The sequence below is a fragment of the Podospora bellae-mahoneyi genome, chromosome 5 (assembly GCF_035222275.1).
Source record: "Podospora bellae-mahoneyi strain CBS 112042 chromosome 5, whole genome shotgun sequence".
Lineage (NCBI taxonomy): Eukaryota > Fungi > Ascomycota > Sordariomycetes > Sordariales > Podosporaceae > Podospora > Podospora bellae-mahoneyi.
Window position 1 is genome coordinate 262021 of NC_085884.1, and position 20103 is coordinate 282123.

Consider the following 20103-nt stretch of genomic DNA (forward strand, 5'->3'; position numbering starts at 1 on the left):
GACCGGTCATCTCATCTTCAGCAATTACAAGGCCAGCAGAACCGAACAATCACCATGTCAGCCCAACTCCAGCATGAGACGTTTCAGTGGTGTTCTATTGTGGCAGACTGCAAAAAACCCAAAACGCGATGTTATGTGTGGAATAGCTTCAGAATGGATGGTATGCGAGACCATCTAATAAAGATGAAAAAGAAATCAAAAAGATGTGCCCCCACGCGGGATTGAACCGCGGACCTCATCATGTCACAGAATGTTTACGAGTGATGCGCTCTACCACTGAGCTATACGGGCCTCTAGAACTCAGTTGATGGCAAGTTCAAATTTTCAGTTGATGAGTCGACAAGGCTCACCACAAACTTCCCATTGTCCATGGCTATTCACAATCCCTTGTCGTCGCTCTTCAAGCTCGGTGTTTCCGCTGACGACGCCCGCTCCTCCACGAACTCCACTTTGGAGGTGCCAAACTCGCGCACAACCATCCAAGCCGGGAAGATGGCGATGGCCCACAGTCCAAAGTTAATGTAAACACCTCCAACCTCAGCAAAGACCACGAGCGAAGTGAGGCCGTAGCTGACAGCCTGCCACGCCGACTCGGTTCCCCGCAGAAGCGCGGCATAGCGGACCACCTCCGACTCATCTTTGGCCAAGTTGTGGATGATGAAGTACAGAAACATGTAGTTCAGCTGGAAGCCAACGGTCAAAAACACGAAAACACCGAAGCCCTCACCGAAGTTCCCGTCAACCCAGTCGAACGTTGGTCTGGTGACGCGATAGCGGGTGACAAGAACCGTCGCCCACGTCCACCAAGCGCCCTGCAGAACCACAATGACCCAGAAGCTGGTGCGAGCACGAGTCTTGAGAGCAATTCTTGTGCGATCAATCCAGGCCTGTCATGGTACGGCTGCTGTTAGCCTGATTGAACAAATTGAAGGTGGAACGAAGATGGAACTTACACCGAGTATCCACCCCGAAACAACAGCAATGATGCCAGACAAGAACGATCCCAAAGCACGAGATCGGACAGAGAACCACACTGTTTCCTGTTAGTTCTTTTTCCTCGCTGTCGACTGTCAAGACCAAACTTACTAGCAAGATAGGTGAAGTAGACTGCCTCTGCAAAGACAGCCTGCCCGATGAACAACACCATCAAGAGAAACTTCTTGCCCAAGAACAGTCTCGCCGTCTCCTTGAGCTCAAAGAGAGGACCGCGCGTGATGGCCAGCTCCACCTTCTTGCCATCTGTTCTCTCGACCTTGTCCGGTGCATTGAGCAAAAATCCGAAGAGGGGACCAGTGCACTGCATTGCAATGAACACCAGGAAGACTGTGTATGACACTTTGCCAGCCTCGCTGTTCTTGGCATTGAGACCAAGGTTGATCGCACCGCCCAGAATCTGACCAGCCAGTCGATATGTCAGCCAGTAGCCGATAGCTTTGCCCCTGTTCCAAGGCTCTGGATAAGCAATGGCAATGGCAGCCTCGGCCATCCAGAACACACCGGCCGAGATACCGCAGAGCGCAGCACCCAACAAGACGAGCCATTCGGTCCCGAAGCGGTTATTGGTGTAAAGGCCCGCTGCATATGGTGCGTAACCGATCCTGCTCAGAGTCAGCCGTCAGAGTCCAACCGACAAAATCTCCGCCTTGCTATTCCCCAGGGCAGCGCACGTTCCGAAAATAAGAGCACCCTTGATCCCGACGTAGTGCACCAAAGTACTGGAGAAGTAGCACGATACCACCATGAGACAGAAAGTCAGAGCATTGGCTGCATTGATGAGCTGTGGTGAGGCAGCGCCGCCGGCCCCAAGCGAGTTCATGGCGCCCCAAATTCCCGGTGCCGCCAGATTGCACAAACCCAAAACAGTCATGTTCCAAAAGGTGGAACGGTACCATTTGACCGGATGCAATTCAGATTTGGGAGGTTCGACTTCACCCTCATTGTGACGCGAGACGGTGTTGTCGTGGAAGGCCATTGTGCCTTGACTGTCTGGAAAAAGACTTGCTGGAAGGCTCGGGGAGCAAAAACAGGAAATGGTAAGGGGTGATAACAAAGGATTCTTTCTGACATGGAAGTCTGGATGACACCTGGGCAGTTTTATCTTTGCGCAACAGTTGCACGCACCTCGGCACTCACGTATCCAGTTCTTCAGGAAAGCAATTAGCGGGTGCCGTTCAGTCTCACTGAGGTAATCAGACCCCAGCGGTGAAAGGTAGGAGCTATAGTACCAGGAAGGAAGCCTTGGATCTTGAGCTGGACCGGTCTCGGCTTGTCTTGCGAACAATGATCAATAAGCACGCAATGCTCCCGAGACGGCAAGGCAACCTCAACCCCCACACCCGGAAGCCTGGTAACTTGCGATAGCGCCACCCGCGCCGTTGTGTCGTCTTGAACCCTTGTTCACAACCGGTCGTTATATCCGGTGAGCATGAGGACTCGGGCCGGATTTACCTTCCACTTCTGGTTTTGACGTGTACCAGGCTTGCGGTAGGATTGGGCATGGTAAAACCTGTGATGGTGACACAAGCAAGGTGATCCGGGCTAAAATGACGATATAATACCAGATCCGCGGAACCGAATACGTTGAACATTGACGACCTCACACACCACGACTACCTGGTTAGGTACCTTGGGTAGGTACCGAATTCTCCTGGGTGCGTACTATCGTCGGGAGCTCACAGAACAATCCACCCCACCCGAAAGAGGCCTTCTTTGACAGTAAATAATGGAACATTCATAGGTTTCAAATTCATTTCTCGACAATCATGCAATTCATACTACGAATAATCTAGGGTAGATCCCACCAACTCTCATGCAGGTCCTTCAGATTCACCTCCCCCGGTAATCGCAAGTATGAGGTCATGTCCGAGTTCTCATCTGCCTCCTTGCTTGTCCAGCCATTCCCGAAATACCATGCAAACCGATTGCCCTCAGGCCCGAGATACGTGTACTCCCAGTCCTCCCATCTGGGCTCTCTTCTCACAGCCGTGACATGGCCTGCGCTTCCTGGCCAGATGCCGTGGATTCTACCGCCTGGACGCCCGCCATTGTACCAACTGCTACAATTATCACTAAGAACAGTCGAGGTAAAAAAGGCATCAGAGTACTCGACGAACTCATCAGCTGCTCTCCTGGATGGCTGGATGCTCTTGATCCCCTCTCTTGCTACCTTCCTCAGGATCTTGGCGAAACACACCAGTTGGACCTCGACGGAATGCGGGACAGTACCCGACGGACCTGTTCCGTGGGGACCATGGACGAACAGCAAGTTGGGGAAGCCCGGGGTGGCGAGACCAAGATAGGTGTACGGGAAGCCATAGCCAGTCTTTGACTCTGGATCCCAGAGCTCCCTCAACTCTGTCCCATCCTGTCCCTTGATGGGGAATGGTGTCACCATGTCCACGTTCGCACCCGTCGCGCAAAAGACAGCATCGACCTTCCTTTCTCTGCCATCCACTGTGACGATTCCATCTTTTGTGAACCTCGCGATCCGCGAAGTGATGTACTCGACATTATCTTCCGAGATGGCCTCCAGGTATCCCGGCCCTGGTGTCAGGCGTCTGCAGTTTGGTGAAAAGTCTGGAACGATGTGCTCCAACAACTCTGGCTTCTTCTTCAACCTCTGCTTCATGATCTCGATGAACCTTTCCCGAAGATCAATGTTCGTCTCCGACCCCCTGAAGAAGGCGGAGAACCTCCTCCAGTACTTGTCTTCCAGCTCTTTTCTGAACTTGAGGTACGCCGTCGGATCCCTCGCAAACAACTCCTTCTGCTCCTCAGAATAAGGCTGAGGACCAGCAGTCCGTTCATCACCCGCCCAGCTGCCTGCAATCCAAGTCTTGTTTCTCGCATAATGATCCAACTGCTTCACCCTCTTTTGCAGATTGGCCACCAGCTGAATCCCAGAGGCACCATTCCCAATCACCGCCACAGTCTTGCCGTCAACATCAAACTCCCCATCCCAATGTGATGCGTGTCTCAGGTGGCCCTTGTACGACTCGATCCCTTCGTAGTCTGGCAGCTTCCAGGCGTTGAACCGCCCAATGGCGTTCAAGACAAAGTCGAACTCTTCGACCTTTGGTCCTTCCTCCTCTTTGTGTTGGGTGCTGACTTTCCAAACTGACTCGCCCGCATCCCACTCGAGTGACTGGACTCTGGTGCCGAATCGTGCGAGCCGGTAGACATCGTGCTTCTTGGCGACGGATTGCCAGTAGTCTCTGATCTCGCCGCCGGGGGCGAACTGGTCGGACCAGTCGGTTTTGGGCTCGAAGGTCGATTGGTAGACGTGGGAGGGAATGTCGCAACGGACGCCGGGGTAGGTGTTTTCGAGCCAGGTGCCGCCCTGTTGGTCAGGTCACGGGTTAGCACTTATACGGGAGGAAGGCATTTGCAAGAACACCTCATCTTGGGACTTACAAAGTCGTCGTTCTTCTCAAAGATGGTCAGTTGGATGTTGGGGACTTTGGCAGGAAGCAAGATGCCAGCTGTGATTCCCGCTAGACCGCCGCCGATGACAGCTACTTTGAGGGCACGGGGCTGGTCAATGAAGCGGTCGACGAGGGAGATTCGGGACTTGGGATATGTCGGGATCCGCTGGGGAATCGTTGTGGTGGAAGGGGGCAGCCCTGGTGAGGTTGCTGGGGTATAGTGGTCTGAATGGGAGTCTGAGTTGGTGTCGCGATCTGACGAGGACAGCTCGGGAACCTCCAGGGCGGAGATTGACAAGTTGGACAGTTTCTCCGTAGCGTTGATGGCCGCTACAGGGTCTGGGAGGGTTGTTATGGTGGCCATGATGTTTGGGTGTCTAATTCAACGAAGTCAACAGAATCGAAATTGCACCACAAAGAAGCACTCGATGCGCTACAGCCTCTCTAATACCTGCTACCAAACCCTCGCGGACAGGTGCACACCCTCCATCACATCTCCAAGGCCCTCTATGCCACCATCATGCAGTCACAGATGTCGTGATCTGATTCCCCGGCCCCCGCCTTCGCTCTCTTCACGCCAGCTTCCCGATAACCCTCTCCCAGAAGCCGGCCGGTAACACGAACAATAACACCATCCGCGGGGTCAATGCCATCATGCCTCTGTACCAGCTTCCTGCCCTGTTCGTTGTCCCCCACGCTGCTCGTTGATCCACAGCACCGAAGATCCCGCCTCCTTATTCCCGGACTCCATCACCACATGCGGGTGTCGAAGTCAGGTACCAATTGGAAGGATGACAATAATTCTTGGGAGTGCAGTGACACCAACGACAACTTCAATTGCGCCATGTTGTGTCACTTTAGCATGCTTTTAGAGGTTCCACTCGGGTGTTTACTATGCAAAAAGGGGGTCGGTTGTTAGATCGAACTGATAACGGGGTACGGGGTTTGGTGCCGATTAGCGTTGGATCAGGATGGTGTGATTGACGCGCGGTTGAGCTTAGAGGACTAGCATAGGCGGGTCTTGGCTTTATGGGGAGTTCATTGGGGGCAGCGAGGATGAGAGTTTTGTTGTGCATTCACAATCTGCTGTGTCAGTGAGCTTTTCAGTAGTATGAAGTCCAGTTCCAGTCTCGATGCAAATATGGGGCAAAAAATAAAGAGTGTTGGGGGCCATTCAGGGGTAATCACCATGGGTAAAACCCTAACCCTTCCCAGCAATGGGATACTCGAGCACCACTGCTTTTGCATCCTCCCACGTTGAGGTACTTGGCTGTGGTAAAATCCCATTGTGATGGGAATTTGCAAGCTTCATTCATCACATATTGCCGGAACAATCTGTGCAAACAGTCGCTAACCTCTCCACAAGTCAAGCATCCCGCCTTTCGGTGGTAGAGGGACCAATCTCCAAACCACCCCATCCCGAGCAACAGTTTTGTTCAATGGTTTAATGGTCGTGAGTCTCGAGCAGATTCGTGATCCTGCAAAAGGCTGTCGCCACAGAGCCGTAGTCCCTGCACCATCCAATAGTGACAGCCGACTTGGGCTTGCAGCTGGTAAACCCCAGTTTCCTGGGACCCTTTACGTTGCCGAAACATTGTGCTACATGATCAGAGACAAGTTGATCCCCGACTTAAAAGTGACGTCGTCCGCATAACCACGCATCTCTTCACCTGTCAAAGCTGCAAGAAGCCGTTTCCTGTCAAGTCCAGACCGTTATTGCCAACGGTGACCCATTCCATTGGGGCTTGACGTCGATCCTTTCTATCCAGCCGCGGCAGTCAACATGACAACCAAAGCCTCATCACCAGAGAAGCGAAAATGGTACCAGATACAGTGGTTCCAACCGCAAGACACGCCTCGTGAGAGGAAACTTATCAACAAGCTCGATCTCCTGATTGTGCCCTACGCCTTTTTGGCATATTGGGTCAAGTACATGGACCAATCCAACCTCAGTATGCCTTCTATCACTGCCTCAAGCCCGAGTTATACTCACACCTACTAACACGACACAGACAACGCCTACGTCGCCGGCCTGAAAGAAGACCTCGGCTTCCAAGGCAACGAGCTGGTCCAGCTCCAGACAATGTACATCATCGGCGCCGTACTCGGGCAAATCCCATTCATGTTCCTCTTCACCTACGTCCCCATGCACTGGGTCATTCCATTCCTCGACGTCGCCTGGGGCATCTTCACTCTGCTGCAGTACAGAGTGACGGGCTTTGCCGAGCTGGCCGCCTACCGGTTCCTCGTCGGGTGGTTCGAGGCGGCCTTCTTCCCGGCCATGCACTACATCTTTGGGGCTTGGTACCGGAGTGATGAGATCGCTCGGAGAGGTGGTGTTTTCTACCTTGGGCTGACGCTGGGAACGCTCACCGCGGGGCTGATCCAGGCTGGCGCGAGCCAACGTCTTGAGGGAGTCAAGGGGTTGGCGGGGTGGAGGTGGATGTACATCATTTGTGCGCTCATCACCATTCCGATTGGCATCATTGGGTATTTTGTTCTGCCCGGGACACCAGACAGGCCGAACGGATTACTGTTGTCGGAGGAAGATGTCGCTGTTGCCAAGGAGCGTCTGCAGAGAGATGGCCACGTCACCGAGGGAAAGTTCTCGTGGAAGGGACTGGCCAAGATTGCAAAGACGTGGCACTTTTGGGGGTTGATCTTGTTTGACGTACTCTTCTGGAATGGAAGCATAAACACTTCGACCGGTGGCTATCTTCTCTGGATCAAGAGTCTGGGGAGGTTCTCCAAGGCGAGGGTGAACGAGCTTGGCACCATCTCGCCGGCGCTGGGTATGTTTTACACGGTGGCGATCTGCTTCGCTTCGGATTTGGTGTTGGGACCGGCGTGGGCTATCACGGTGGCTCATGTCTGGAATATCATTGGTCTGATCATTCAGGTTATCTGGGAGGTGCCGGAGGGTGCGCTGTGGTTTTCCTTCATGACGACGTACAGCGCTGTGGCTATGAGTTCGGTATTGTACGGATGGGTCAACAGTCAGCTCAAGGCAGCCCCGGCGGAAAGAGCATTCACGTTGGTTCTTATCAACACTGTTGCTCAGAGCACTACGGCCTGGACGCCTCTTTTGGTCTTCAAGACGGTTGAGGGGCCGAGATTTACCAAGGGTTACTCATTCGTTTTGGCCAACGCCGTTTGCTTGATTGGCATGGCGCATGTGTTGAGGATATATCTTGCTAAAAAGGAGTAAGTTTTCGAGAGATAACCTCATGAACCGACGCTAACACTCTGCCACAGCGCCAAGAGAGCAGACGCCGAATCTGGGTCAACGACGGGGACATCACTGGCCGAGGGCAGCAGGGCGGCTGAGAAGATTTGAGACGCAGTATTCGATTTGTTATTTATCTCCAACTCATCTTCCACAGTTCCTGGTCGAGCAAACAGTATTCTCGTGAATATACCGAATCTCCCCCGACTCCACCCTGATCAAGTTGTTCGTCTGCGTGCCCGGATGTCTCGGGATAGCAGCGTCGAGAAAAGGGAACAGATGGAAGATATCCACCGCGCCCAATTCCTCGTCAATTGTGTACCGCTGATTGCTGACATTGAACGGGGGCGGGAAGTTGAGGAGGCAGTTGCTGGTGATGTAGAAACCTCCCTCAAGACGGGCGCAGTTCTTGGCAAAAACAGGCTTGACGGTATGGTTGCCCCATGCATCGATGTACGCGTCTCCCGCTGCTTTGAGAGCCTCCCGAGATTCACGCCTTTCCACTGGGACAGGGGCCCAGCTTTCCTGTCGATTGTAGATCAGGGACCCAGTCGCGTTGAACAGCCAGTCGCCTGTGTCACACACGATTGAGTCGATGTGTGTAACCTTGCTGTCGGTGAAAGCAAGCCTTGTGCCAATGACGTAGGGGTGTTCTGTGGTGGCGACGATTTCGGTGTATGAGGCGCATTGGGTGGTGTCGTAGATGCTGAGGTTGAAGTCGATCTTGATGCCTTGCGACAGGACCCCTGTGGTGATGTTCACAAGAGCGTCGTTCTCGTAGTAGTCGACATCGCTCGATAGTGTCGAGAAGGTCGGCTCTCCAGCAGTGAGTGCATCCAGGTATTCTGCCGTTGCAGCCTTCAGGAAGTCTCGGGTGCAGGGAGTTTGGCCCAGAACTGGCAAAGCCAGGGCGGTGCTGGTAAAGAGGAGAGAAGGCAACATGACGGCGGTCGAGACGCTAGAAGCGGTTACTGTCTCTTGGTGAAGCTCAACATGTTGAAGAATCACCTCCCCATACTTGAATTTGTACACGGCAGGAGGTTGTTCTTTGGGGTCAAATGAGGGGGTGACCATCTCGAGTGCCGTCCCGCTGAGATTTAGCCGTCATGTATACGAGAATTCGGCGTTAGAAAAGCAGCATCCTCACCAGGAGGGGCACAACGGCAAATGGGATTGCTCAATCATTGTTGTCTAAAGCCGCCATAAACCCTCTGATCATCCGGGTGAGGGGAGGGAGTCGTGCATAGTCCCTGAACTGCCGAATTCACAATACCGTAAACTAGTCAGCGCTTCTAGGGTCATGTCAGTATGTGCGAGTGTTGACAAGCTTTCAGGGGCTCAGGGGTTTTTCTACAACTGGAGGACACGGACCATACTCTGGTCTCGGGGGGATGACATTGGTGGACTTGGTAACAAACTGCGAAAGTTTCCCCGTCGTCAGCAAACGTGCAAACCAGGGGCGCGGAAGCCGGGCGACCCGGCCCCGATCGCTGACAGGGCTGAAGAAGGGCAGGTTGGAGCAGCAAACCTGGATCGTCGCAAATCGAATCCTTCGTCCAAGGCCCGGCATCTTTGGCGCCTCAATTTCGCCAATCTCCACTATTTATCTTATCGGCCCCCATTTGCTGCAACAACGAGGCCCAGTACCACCACCAAGAACGGCCCGCAGGTTCTGCCAAGCATTGCGTTCCTCGAGCCGCATGACCAACTTGGGCATCTACAATGCTAATAATCCGAGATCGAAACCTCGAGTCCGAATCGCCGCCACCACCGTCCCCTCCGGGCACTGGGGGTCTCTTCGTCGGCCACCCATGAATGTGGGAAGGATTTGGTCTAGTGTTTCACAAGTCGCCGTCGGTGCCAATCGCTGCATCTGGTGAGCGCTTTCCTCTCTCAGCAACGTGTCTTGCTGTGCCGCAGCTAGTGGCACTGTTTTTGGCAAGTTGACCGTTGAGTTTGGGCGCCGAGTATGCCCAGAGACTCCAGATCGGCCGTAGCGCACACTGTGCAACGGTTTGGGCCACCAAAGATGTGCAGGGACTAGCAGGGAAGCAGGGGGCGGAGTTTGGGGCTTGTCTTGAACTCAACATTGACGGCCAAGAACTCCAGATTTGTCGGCGAGCCACTCACGGTGCGACAGAAGGTGCTGCTTTTCTCTCCCTTGCCCTCAACTCCCCATGGAGCTTCTTCCTCATCTCTCTCCTCTTCCGCCTTGATGGTTGAAGAAAGCTAATGTTGCCCAACTCACTCTCAACATACTGATAGCTTTTTGAGTGCCAATGAGCCTCCGCGGTTCAGAGTCATCTGATATTTGCAGTTCGGATCTGAGGAGGAATCCAAGTGGCCTGGTGGTCACAAATCATTGACACGATGTCGGGAATCCTTCGAACGGCACTTCCGCTCTTCCTTTCAATCTTTCAAGGCCTGGCCGAGGCAGTGTCACCTGTCTCCATCAAAGGAACAAAGTTGTACGATGAAAGCGGCGCTCAGTTTTTCCTCAAAGGTACTACCTGTTGCCGATTCCATCTTGCTCTCAGACTAACATGATGCAGGCACGGTATATGTTGCTGGGGATAATCGCAACGATCCTTTATTGAACACGACCCAGTGCCAGATAGATGCAGAACATCTAAAGAATGTTGGCGCCAATGCAGTCTACATTTACAGCGTCGATGTCTCCAAGCTCGGTCAGCATCGAGGCTGCATGGAGGAGTTCGACAGGCAGGGAATTTATGTCTGGCTTCAGCTGGGACAGCTTCCCATGGTTCTGTCTAGGGTTTGTTTTTCTGACTCGTAAATGTTGGTAACAATTCACGTATCTAACACAGTTTGTTCAGAGCGATAACACCCCCAGATGGGACCTCGGCTTCTACAACACCTGGACCTCAATAATCGATTCGTTCTCCGAGCACGATAACCTCTTGGCTTTTGGAATCGGGCAGGAAACGATCAACGGCACGTCCAACACAACATTGGTGGCCCCCTCTATGAAGGCCGCCGCCCGTGATCTGAAGTTGTTCCGGGACAAGCGAGGATACAGACCGATACCCATCAGCTACACTGCCGGAGACTTTGAAGAATATCGTCTTCTGACAGCTCAGTATCTCACCTGTGGGCCCGCCGAGTCTAGCGTAGACCTTTACGGCATCAACATCTTCAACAACTGCTCTGACGACAAGCTTGACCGTCTGCGGTCCGAGTTCTCCAACCATCACACCCCGGTCGTATTCGCCGAAGACGGCTGTTTTCCAGAGACCCGCGAGTTTTCCGAAGTCCAGACTTTCTTTGGGGAGTCCGAGTACTCACGAATCTTCTCTGGCATGAACATCTACCAATGGGGACGCAATGAGTTCGGATTTGCTCTTGTTGTCTATGGTGACGAGGCCGACCGAAACCTCGGCCAACCCAGTACATTCTTGCCAGCATACACATCTCTCCAGCAGGTTTGGAGCGCAATCGTTCCCCAGTCCACCTCCCGAGATGCCTATACCTTTTCATCGACACAACTACCTTGCCCGACAGCTAACCCCCAGGTCGGCTGGTTGGTGGATAGAGTTGCTCCATTGCCGGTGATATCGGGATTAGACATCAACACCGTGACCGCCCGTACGAGACGAACCAGACCAACGACGTCCACCTCAGCAACGGCAGTGCCCACTGAAAGCGGGGACAACTCTAGGGACAACTCTAGGGACGAGGAGGTCCTCGCCAGTAGTGGCATGTCCGCAGGCGCGATTGCCGGGATGGCCATCGGTATTGTCGCCGCCGTTGTGGGTGGAGCAGGTGCTGCCTTTTGGTTTTTGCGAAGACGGAAATCTCGTCAAGGGGAGCCCGATGACCACAACGGCCCTTATGAGAAAGCTGCGGCTGATTCTGATCGTCTCTCAACTGCCAAGACTGAGCTGCCTGACCAAGAGAGAGCTGCGAATGAACTTGAGGGCAGATTCCACTATCATCAACTACCAGTAAAGACGGATTGGAAGTACCCTCTCGAGGCTGGTAGTAAACCTGTCAGTGAACTCCCTGACGGAGCAGGTCGACCTGGAAATCATTTTGAGTTGGAAGGGAGCCCAGTGCATGGGCCGGGGTACAACCCAGGAGCAGAGCTGCCTGCGCCTGCACCTGTACCGAAGTAATCAAACTTGACAAGACGCGTCGATCTTTGTTTGTTTCAATTTTGCGCTCCAACATTTTCTTTCTTTTTCTTTCCATAAATAATAGCCTACTTTACTTTGTATCCCCAACTTGTACAAATAAAACCCTTTGAAGAAAACAGCGCCCCGAGGAATGTGCACAACCCAAACAAACAAACATTGCCCCTTTTTAACCGCTAAACGACAGCTTGACAAGCGCGTCTCGCACTAACAAAACATTACACCCGCACAACCAGCTTGCCACCACTGATTTCACCCTTCCTCATCCGATCCAGCGCCTTGTTGATGCTGCCTAACCCAGACTCCACGTCAATAATCTCTGGCGGCTGCACCAACCCTTCCTTCAGCAACCTCTCCAACCAACTAACCAACGCCTCACCCACCGCCGGCACCTCATGGAACAACTTGATGGGCACAGTATGGAAAACCGTCCCCTCCGGCGCCGTCTGCTTAGGCAAGCCCGTCAACCCAATCAAATGCGCACTCAACAATGTCGAGTCATGCGGCGTCGACGGCGGGCTCGGAGGCGCCTCACCCTCTTTTAAGAGTGGCTGCTCACCAGCACCACCCAGATTATCCGGCGATAAAGCCTGCAGCAGACTCGTCGCCGATTCCCTTCCGCGGGTGTCGATCCCGAACCTCAACTTGCCCTTCAGATTCCCCTTGATGATCGCTGCCGCTCTTTCCGGGTCGTGGCTGTCGACCAGCAAGTCGGTCCTGATAGCCTTGTGGTTCGCCAGCCGGAGTCCGTGCTTGGCCTTGTCCACCACGGCAACGGTCTTCAACCCTGCCAGCTTGGCCAGTTGGATGGTGAGGTTGGCGGAGGTGGACGATCCGCCCCAGACGGCGAGCCAGTCCCCCTTTTGGGCGCGCTCATGGGAGCGGATGCCATCTAGGCACTCGGCGCGGATGTCCTCTGATATCCTCTCGGCGGGGAGGCCGCGGACGAGGGAGTAGAGGTCTGGTCCGTCGAGAACGTGAGAGAAGTCAAGACCGGCGCAGACACCCAGGGCGAGGGCTGCAGCGACAAAGGCGACGCCGAGGGTGGAACCTTCTTCGATGGAGAGGGATGGGGGGAGGCGGACGGTGTTGTAGTCGAGTCCGACGACGTATTCTTGGTAGGCTGCCTTGCGGAGGTCGCGGTAGTCGGTGGAGATGACGAGGACGCGATCCTTTTCCTGCAGGCGGGTGGAGGAGGAGGAGGGGGCTTGGATTACTGTGCCGGCGAGCTCGCGGCCGGAGATGTAGGGGAGGGTGGGGATGGCGAAGTTGAAGTCACTGATTTGGCGTCAGTGAGACCTTCAGATTAGGCAGACAGAACGAGATGAACTTACGGAGCCTTCCAGTCGATGGGGTTGAGACCAATGGCCTGGGTGCGGACCAAGACTTCGTGCTCGTCTTGGAGTTGTGGGACTGGGTAGTCGTCTGTCAACTCGTAGGGTTGCCGTGCAGCATGCAACAGCAGGACCGTCTGGGTTTCTGGTGGAGGGGTGAGGGGTTCATCTGGCCGGACTGGGGCTTTCTCTGCCTCTGTGAGGTTGAGACTGTCAAGCTTGGGGCTTGATAGCGACTTTCTGAACTTGTGAAGGGACATTTTTCGGAGGAAGGACGATCCACTCATTGTGTCTCTCGAGCTGCTGTAGGCTGGCACCGGCAGAGCTTGTCTCTGATCAAAGAAACCAGTACGACTCGACTTTGAGCTGTCCGCGGTAGGGTAGGCAAGATAAGGGATGTTGAGAAGGTGATGTCAGCACGGGTAGTACCGCAAAATCCGACCGAGATTTGTCAACTTAAGTAGTCGAAAGACACAACTACGCGCTCAGATTGCGCCATCATAGTATTTGTATCTATTGGTCTCTGTCTCTCTGGGTCTCAGATCTGGCTGTCCACTTGGTGTCACAGCCTCGACACACCCCCACACAAACTGCAAAGAAACACCAAATCCCACCATCTCCACAGATTAACGGGAATAAATCCAAGATTCACCTGCCATCCCAGCTTTCGGGATGGCCTCCGGTCCGGAGGTGGTCTAAGGTGGACTTGGCGATGAGGCGGCCGCTATGAGCATCATTCCCCACGTCAATTGCGCCATCGCCTCCCGGCTCCGGGACCCAACCAACAACCACGGGTCCTGCCGATCCACATTCGGCCCCATCCACGGCGATGGCGGCATGATGTGATGCCTTTTGGTGCCGTCCATATGTAGGCCCTGCCTGCAGCTTGCAGACGATGCCGACATATCTCCAGGATTCCCGCACGGCGTAATAAGCAAGCAACCAGCCTCTCAACCAAGACACTCACTATCCTCTTTGGACGCATCTCGCTGGCACCTCTCATCCCTCACCATGGCTGCTACCACCCTAGCTGTTCAGACCAGGCAAAAGAAGCCACTCATCGTCAATGCATTCGTTGAAATGTGTACGTATTCATTACCAGAATCAATCCCACTTGCTTGCATGAAAGAGGCACAGAAGACCCAGCTCAGCTCAACTGAACGCTTGCTAATGCTTCTGTTGGATTTCAGGCAGTGGGCACCAGTCCCCAGGACTTTGGCGGCACCCTGACGATGAGTCCTGGAAGTTCAATGATCTTGACCATTGGGTTGAGCTTGCCAAGTTGCTAGAGGAGGCCAAGTTCCACGGCATTTTCATTGCTGATGTTTTGGGTGAGTAAACAAGCCCCCTTTTCCAACCCCTCACTTTGAACACAAGCAAACAACACTGACACAACCGCAACAAAATAGGTGGTTATGATGTTTACAAGAATTCTCTGGATCCTGCTGTCATCAGCGGCGCTCAGTGGCCAGTGAACGAGCCTCTCTCCGTGGTGCCAGCCATGGCGGCGGCGACCAAGAATATTGGTTTCGGCGTCACCATTTCCACCACCTACGAACAGCCGTACCATCTTGCCAGACGGCTTGCCACAGTCGACCATCTCACCAAGGGAAGGTCCGTTATTTTTGCCCCTTTCACCCACCCTCTGTCTCCCAAACTAACACCACCTCCAGACTCGGCTGGAACGTCGTAACCTCCTACCTCGACTCCGCCGCCCGCAACATCCACGGCAAGGCCACCCAGCTCGCCCACGACGACCGCTACGCCCAGGCGGAGGAGTATATGAAGGTCATGTACAAGCTCTTCCAGTCCTCCTGGCGCGACGACGCCGTCATCCTCGACCGCGAGAGGGGCATCTACACCGACCCTGCCCTCGTCAGAGAGATCAACCACAAGGGCAAGTTCTTCGACGTCCCCGGTCCCGCCATCACCCAACCCTCCCCCCAGCGCACCCCCTTGCTCCTCCAAGCCGGCACCTCCCGCGCCGGCAAGATCTTCGCCGCTCAGCACGCCGAAGCCATCTTCACCTCCGCTCACTCCCCGGCCGTCTGCGCCAAGAGCATCACCGAGATCCGCGAGCTAGCTCGTACTGAGTTCGGCAGAGACGGGAACAAGATCAAGGTTCTGGCTTTGGTCACCCCGATTCTGGGAAGGACAGAAGAGGAGGCGCAGGCTAAACACGCCGAGTACCGCAAGTACGCCTCGACCGAGGGTGCCCTGGCTTTGTTTGGCGGTTGGACAGGCATCGATCTTGATCAGTACGGTGACGATGAGGAGCTGAGAGAGGTCGAGAGCAACGCTGTCAAGTCTACTGTCACTGGGTACGCCAAGTTTTCGCCGCAAAACTCCAAGTGGACGAAACACACTGTTGCTGAGCATGTTGCTATTGGTGGGAACGGGCCGATCATTGTTGGTACGCCCGAGCAGGTTGCCGATGGGTTGGAGAGGTGGGTGGAGGAGGGTGGGGTGGACGGGTTTAACTTTGTGAGTTTGTTCTTGCTTATTGGTGAAGAGAGTAACAGAGCTGACAGGAGACACAGGCTTACGCTCTCTTCCCGCAATCCTTCAAGGATATCATCGAGCTGCTTCTCCCAGAGCTGCGGAAGCGTGGTCTTTTCTGGGATGACTACGCCGTCCCCGGCGGCACATATCGCGAGAACTTCTACGGTGAGCCGGGACAGAAGCACCCACTACCTGAGCACGTTGCTGCCAAGTTCCAGTGGAGGGCTGGCGTGCCAGCGGAGGAGCACCAGATTCCGGAATAACTGGGAAAGTTCTCGATATCTTGATATACAGAAGAGACATATACACACTATCATGATCCCATCCTGCTCCGGTCCATCTGTGCATCCAAGTCCCGAAACGACTTTGCGTTATTATGAGGCATAAAGTAATAGTTAAAAGGGGCTATTATTATCCTTCTAAGCCTATTGACCACCTTCTAAAACCCATTATTATTTTTGAAGCGCTATTAACAATCTTTTAACGTCTATCAACTATTTCGAAACACCTCTTAACTATGTTTGAAGGTATATTAAATATCTTTAAATGTATAGAGATTATCTCTCAAGGTGTATCAATTCACCTCTAACGTCTATTCATTACCTATCAAGGCCTATAAAGCATATCTCAAGGCATACCAGCTATCTCCCAAGCCTCCCTTGACGGGCAAAGATGGAGGTCTAGACAGGCACAACCTTAAACCTTGTGGCTTCTCCTCTTAACTCAAAAATATAAGGATATCATATCTGATTCATTCTATATATTACATCTCACCACTTCACTCTCCAATCCCACCCTTTGACTCGAACTCGGACCCAAAAGAAACACCCAAATGCGCCAACATAACTGGCAATAGCAAACACAAGTGGTCTCCAATAAGCCCTTCTATCCGTCTCTCCTCCCATGTCTACCAGGCCGCCGGCGATAGGTATTCCTGTCAAACATGCCAGGCTGGCAAAGGTGTAGGAAGTGGCGTAATACCGACCATAATCATGCGTCTCGCACAACTGGCCCAAACAGATGGGCACCAACGTGATGTTGGAGCCACTGACAAGACCAAACAAGACTGCAAACCCCGTTATCAGTCCAGCACCACCACCTCCATCTTGGCCGAGCGCATCGGGGAGCCAGAAGCAGGCGACAGAGACAAGGCAGATAGCAATGGACACAACCATCGTGTTGTAGCGACCTGCTTTGTCGGCGATGTACCCAGGCAGATATCGCCCAATACAAGATGCCCCATTGATGATGGCAAGAAGCTGGTACGCGAACGCTGCATCACCTCCAGCGTCAGCATCCTCGGCCAGCCCCTGACGAGCGAGATAATAGCTTGGTATGTATGACACCGGGACAAAGTACGCCCACTCGATGAAGAAAACCCCAGCAGTCGTAAATGCCATCGCTCCTGTACCATCAAGAAACATGCGTGGGTTGGGCAGCATATCTCGCCACGTAGAGGATGCCTTGGCCTGTCTGATCTCAAGACGACTTCGACAAAGGAGCACACTGGCAACGCAAAGTACGAGCAGCACGAAACCGACAATTCTCATGGCCCATGCCCATCCGACCTTGGGCACCAGTGACTGCATCATCAAGGGCCACATGACACCCCCCAGTGCGCTCCCCACAAAGGCAAACCCACTGGCTGTCCCTCGTCGCTTGTCAAACCAATGTGAAATGGCCCCGATAGCAGGTGTGAAGAGAAGGGAACACCCAGTGCCGGTGAGGATGGAGAAGGCAAGGATGAACTGGTAATACTCGGTGCACTGAGCGGTGGTAAAGATGCCGACAAGCAGACAGACAGTCCCAAGAGCCATCAGTCCCTGGGGACCGTGTCGGTCGAAGACGGGGCCGATCTGCACGCCGCAGAAATAGGAAACAAAAACAAAGATGCCAAAGATCCACCCGATGGCTTGGTTGGAGTAAGTCGGCAGTACAGTCGTTGCGACGAGGGCCTGGAACATGCCGACTGAGTTGACGAGTCCCATGCCACAAGTCATGGCACACCATGAACCAAAGGCCACGCTCCAGGCCTTGAAGCCGCCTTCGGGGTAGGTGATTTTCTTGGGGTCGACATGTTGATCTTCCGAGTCTTCTGGCGTGTTGATGGGTTTCTCAGTCGCAGGAGGCCCTGAAGTGCTCATGGTGCTGGCCGCGGTCGGCGGGAGGGGGGATCAGGTCGGGTGCCTGATTGGTGATATTTCCGGAGAAGCAGTAGGTGCCAGGCTCAGATACTTTCCTGCTGAGCTTGATAGTCAATCTCATGTGAGGTAGGAAGATGCGAACATTGAAGGTGCTCACTCACTTTGTTGACAAACACTCTCATGATCGATTGCGTCATGGGTCAAACCGATACCACATCGGCAGGAAAGAGCATCGACTGTGCAAACCAGTCGGCGGAATAGACTCAGTGATTATTGAGAGGATGAGCAGAAATTCGCGCGGTTATGGTGTTTAATAACTGCCATTTTCAGGGAATCCCGGAAGCTGCCATGTTTTCAAGGTGACAGTAGGTCAGGTTCACCGCACTCGATGATTTAGGCCGCGGCCTTTGACCATGTCGATCATGACGATCCACCGCATCCCATCGAGATCTCTTTCTGTAAGTAAGAAGATGGAAATTAGCACCAATCAGAGACACAACTACGCGATCAGTTACAGGTCTATACTGACTGCCATCGAGTATTTAAGGTCGACTGTACCGCGATGGAAATGCCTCTCTATCTTGCCATCAGGCAGGCAGACATCTTCAGGAATCACTTCGTTCATTTTTTTACGACTTAAGAGATTTCATTCTCTCGCAAACTCAGCACCATGGCAGCTACCACTCTTCCTGCATTCAACACGCTCGTTGCTGAGTCTATCTCGCAACACAGTCAGATTCCACCTGAGCAAATCATCGTCCTCGACAACTCAGACAAATACTGCCCGGACGGTATCAAGACCGACCAATCTCAAGCCGAAGAAGGCGAAAGCCTAGCCGCCATTTTCGGCACCATGGCCAGTCTCAACAAGGGTGCTCTCCTGGACAAGAACCTCTGCACTGGCAACGGCGGCCACTCTTTCCGCTCCGCCCTCCTGAGCGCAACAGACGAGCTCGCCAACCTCGCCCAAGGCCGCAAAGTTCGTTATGTCGAGCTCGGCCCGGAGCCATTCAAATCAAGCGTCATCATCACCCACCTCATCAGCTCGGGCGTTCAACTCTCCCAGTACGTCGGCATCGACATCAACCCCGAGTCCGAACTCACCATGCGTGCTGCCCTCGAGCCCATCATCGGCCCCGATCGGTTTGCCTACCTCGTGGCCGACTTCTACAAGACCTCGGCCGACGACCTCCCACCTCTCCCCGGCTCTGACAAGGAAGGCGAGACCATCACAGTCATGACCAACCTCGGCTTCCAAGAAGGAAACGACCTACCCTCCCGTCTCGGGCCCATGCTCTCCCGCCTGACGCGTCCAGGCGACCTCTTGCTGTCAGAAATGCAAGTCTTGCCATCCTCCGCCCCATCATCGGACGCCTCCGACAGCGAGAGCGACAGCGACGTCAGCACCACCAGCATAACCGACTCCAAGCTAGTCGAGGAATTCTACCACCATCCCGAGATGCTCAAGTTCTCCTCCCTTGTCGGCAAGAAGTTTGACCGGAACTTTGATCTCTCCCCCCAATCAAGACCCAACTCCAGCTCGGAGGATGTTGGTGGTGGTGGGGCAAGCAGCAATGATTACGAGTACATTTTCCGGCTCGTCCCGCTTCAACTCTCGAATGTGGGAGAGGTGGCTGTTGCGACAACGTTGGTGTCGCTGCCGATTCCGGGGGGGAAGGGGAAGAATTATGTGCTGACGAATAGCTGCATCAAGTACACGAGGGAGCAGTTTGCCAGGGCGAGGGAGACGCAGGGGAAGTTTGGAGTCAAGGGGTGGAGGGAGACGGGTGACGGGTCGGTTGTTTTTCAGATTGCGGAGAGACGTCATTGAATTTTTTTTTCTGTGTTTTTTTGGTGGTGTTCCTTTCTTCAGATCCTGTTGGGGATGGTTGAATATCTCGCTGGAAGAGATGGTTTGGTGTATATGCATCAAAATCTGTAATTCAGGGGTAGATCTAGAAATGCAGCTCTTTTTCATGCCAGTCAGAACTTTAGCATGCCGTGTAAGGTGATCATGTCAGCATTGTCTGAGCCTTCATAGAGGGGGGAGGGACAGGTAGGGTACCATCCGTCGTCATGACTTGCATACGCGGAGTTAGGACACACGCTATGGACAAGCAAAATAGAGCCTGCGATAAAATGTCAAGGCCTAAAAGATAGTCACCATGCGTCCCGAGTATCTTTCAAGGCGTGTTCGCTATCTTTTCAGGCCTCTTGACTATCTTAAAAAGACATATTAATATGTATCTCACAGGCCTAATACCTATCTTTCAACGCCTATTAATTTCTTTTACAAGGCATGTAAACCACTCTTAAAGC

At 53.6% G+C, this 20103-nt stretch overlaps 9 protein-coding genes and 1 non-coding gene across 10 annotated transcripts; 5 read left to right on the forward strand and 5 right to left on the reverse strand.

The window, feature by feature from the left end:
* Positions 1 to 206: 206 nt before the first annotated feature.
* Positions 207 to 291, forward strand: QC761_0073540. The gene has a single exon. It is a non-coding gene; the product is annotated as a tRNA-Thr (tRNA).
* Positions 292 to 371: 80 nt separating this feature from the next.
* QC761_502320 (uncharacterized protein) lies at positions 372 to 2220 on the reverse strand. The gene is made up of 4 exons (XM_062879469.1): positions 1668 to 2220; positions 1087 to 1598; positions 954 to 1033; positions 372 to 887 (listed from the first exon to the last, which is right to left on the reverse strand). Exons 1-4 carry the CDS (start codon positions 1970 to 1972, stop codon positions 378 to 380), a joined length of 1407 nt encoding a protein of 468 aa, XP_062730366.1. The 5' UTR covers positions 1973 to 2220; the 3' UTR covers positions 372 to 377.
* Positions 2221 to 2777: 557 nt separating this feature from the next.
* QC761_502310 (uncharacterized protein) lies at positions 2778 to 5497 on the reverse strand. Its single transcript, XM_062879468.1, has 2 exons — positions 4414 to 5497; positions 2778 to 4339 (listed from the first exon to the last, which is right to left on the reverse strand). The coding sequence occupies exons 1-2, from the start codon at positions 4786 to 4788 to the stop codon at positions 2786 to 2788; spliced, it is 1929 nt and encodes a 642-aa protein (XP_062730367.1). The 5' UTR covers positions 4789 to 5497; the 3' UTR covers positions 2778 to 2785.
* A 710-nt stretch (positions 5498 to 6207) lies between these two features.
* SEO1 (MFS transporter (Seo1)) lies at positions 6208 to 7632 on the forward strand (the record flags this gene model as incomplete). Its single annotated transcript, XM_062879467.1, has 2 exons — positions 6208 to 6376; positions 6437 to 7632. The coding sequence occupies 2 exons, from the start codon at positions 6208 to 6210 to the stop codon at positions 7630 to 7632; spliced, it is 1365 nt and encodes a 454-aa protein (XP_062730368.1).
* Positions 7633 to 7765: 133 nt separating this feature from the next.
* QC761_502290 (uncharacterized protein) lies at positions 7766 to 9127 on the reverse strand. Its single transcript, XM_062879466.1, has 3 exons — positions 9022 to 9127; positions 8798 to 8942; positions 7766 to 8724 (listed from the first exon to the last, which is right to left on the reverse strand). The coding sequence occupies exon 3, from the start codon at positions 8722 to 8724 to the stop codon at positions 7795 to 7797; it is 930 nt and encodes a 309-aa protein (XP_062730369.1). The 5' UTR covers positions 8798 to 8942; positions 9022 to 9127; the 3' UTR covers positions 7766 to 7794.
* QC761_502280 (uncharacterized protein) lies at positions 9092 to 13635 on the forward strand. The gene is made up of 3 exons (XM_062879465.1): positions 9092 to 10153; positions 10203 to 10426; positions 10488 to 13635. The coding sequence occupies exons 1-3, from the start codon at positions 10021 to 10023 to the stop codon at positions 11784 to 11786; spliced, it is 1656 nt and encodes a 551-aa protein (XP_062730370.1). The 5' UTR covers positions 9092 to 10020; the 3' UTR covers positions 11787 to 13635.
* Positions 11835 to 13663, reverse strand: QC761_502270 (uncharacterized protein). Its single transcript, XM_062879464.1, has 2 exons — positions 13139 to 13663; positions 11835 to 13082 (listed from the first exon to the last, which is right to left on the reverse strand). Exons 1-2 carry the CDS (start codon positions 13423 to 13425, stop codon positions 12023 to 12025), a joined length of 1347 nt encoding a protein of 448 aa, XP_062730371.1. The 5' UTR covers positions 13426 to 13663; the 3' UTR covers positions 11835 to 12022.
* A 106-nt stretch (positions 13664 to 13769) lies between these two features.
* On the forward strand, positions 13770 to 16023 carry QC761_502260 (uncharacterized protein). Its single transcript, XM_062879463.1, has 5 exons — positions 13770 to 14222; positions 14329 to 14469; positions 14548 to 14752; positions 14812 to 15622; positions 15679 to 16023. Exons 1-5 carry the CDS (start codon positions 14150 to 14152, stop codon positions 15901 to 15903), a joined length of 1455 nt encoding a protein of 484 aa, XP_062730372.1. The 5' UTR covers positions 13770 to 14149; the 3' UTR covers positions 15904 to 16023.
* Positions 16024 to 16410: 387 nt separating this feature from the next.
* Positions 16411 to 17784, reverse strand: QC761_502250 (uncharacterized protein; the record flags this gene model as incomplete). The annotated part of the gene is made up of 1 exon (XM_062879462.1): positions 16411 to 17784. One exon carries the CDS (start codon positions 17782 to 17784, stop codon positions 16411 to 16413), a length of 1374 nt encoding a protein of 457 aa, XP_062730373.1.
* A 670-nt stretch (positions 17785 to 18454) lies between these two features.
* QC761_502240 (uncharacterized protein) lies at positions 18455 to 19795 on the forward strand (the record flags this gene model as incomplete). Its single annotated transcript, XM_062879461.1, has 1 exon — positions 18455 to 19795. The coding sequence occupies one exon, from the start codon at positions 18455 to 18457 to the stop codon at positions 19613 to 19615; it is 1161 nt and encodes a 386-aa protein (XP_062730374.1). The 3' UTR covers positions 19616 to 19795.
* Positions 19796 to 20103: the final 308 nt, after the last annotated feature.

Bases quoted from the DNA above. Each gene is read 5' to 3' on its own strand.
- QC761_502260 (XM_062879463.1), top strand. From the start codon at position 14,150: ATGGCTGCTACCACCCTAGCTGTTCAGACCAGGCAAAAGAAGCCACTC. The intron at 14,223-14,328 runs GTACGTATTCAT...GTTGGATTTCAG, and splicing joins CAATGCATTCGTTGAAATGT to GCAGTGGGCACCAGTCCCCA. The intron at 14,470-14,547 runs GTGAGTAAACAA...GCAACAAAATAG, and splicing joins TTTCATTGCTGATGTTTTGG to GTGGTTATGATGTTTACAAG.
- QC761_502290 (XM_062879466.1), bottom strand. From the start codon at position 8,724: ATGGTCACCCCCTCATTTGACCCCAAAGAACAACCTCCTGCCGTGTAC.
- QC761_502270 (XM_062879464.1), bottom strand. From the start codon at position 13,425: ATGAGTGGATCGTCCTTCCTCCGAAAAATGTCCCTTCACAAGTTCAGA. The intron at 13,083-13,138 runs GTAAGTTCATCT...ACGCCAAATCAG, and splicing joins CCCATCGACTGGAAGGCTCC to TGACTTCAACTTCGCCATCC.
- QC761_502280 (XM_062879465.1), top strand. From the start codon at position 10,021: ATGTCGGGAATCCTTCGAACGGCACTTCCGCTCTTCCTTTCAATCTTT. The intron at 10,154-10,202 runs GTACTACCTGTT...AACATGATGCAG, and splicing joins CGCTCAGTTTTTCCTCAAAG to GCACGGTATATGTTGCTGGG. The intron at 10,427-10,487 runs GTTTGTTTTTCT...CAGTTTGTTCAG, and splicing joins TTCCCATGGTTCTGTCTAGG to AGCGATAACACCCCCAGATG.
- QC761_502320 (XM_062879469.1), bottom strand. From the start codon at position 1,972: ATGGCCTTCCACGACAACACCGTCTCGCGTCACAATGAGGGTGAAGTC. The intron at 1,599-1,667 runs GTGCGCTGCCCT...GACTCTGAGCAG, and splicing joins GGTGCTCTTATTTTCGGAAC to GATCGGTTACGCACCATATG. The intron at 888-953 runs GTAAGTTCCATC...GTACCATGACAG, and splicing joins TTTCGGGGTGGATACTCGGT to GCCTGGATTGATCGCACAAG.
- QC761_502310 (XM_062879468.1), bottom strand. From the start codon at position 4,788: ATGGCCACCATAACAACCCTCCCAGACCCTGTAGCGGCCATCAACGCT. The intron at 4,340-4,413 runs GTAAGTCCCAAG...CCTGACCAACAG, and splicing joins TTGAGAAGAACGACGACTTT to GGCGGCACCTGGCTCGAAAA.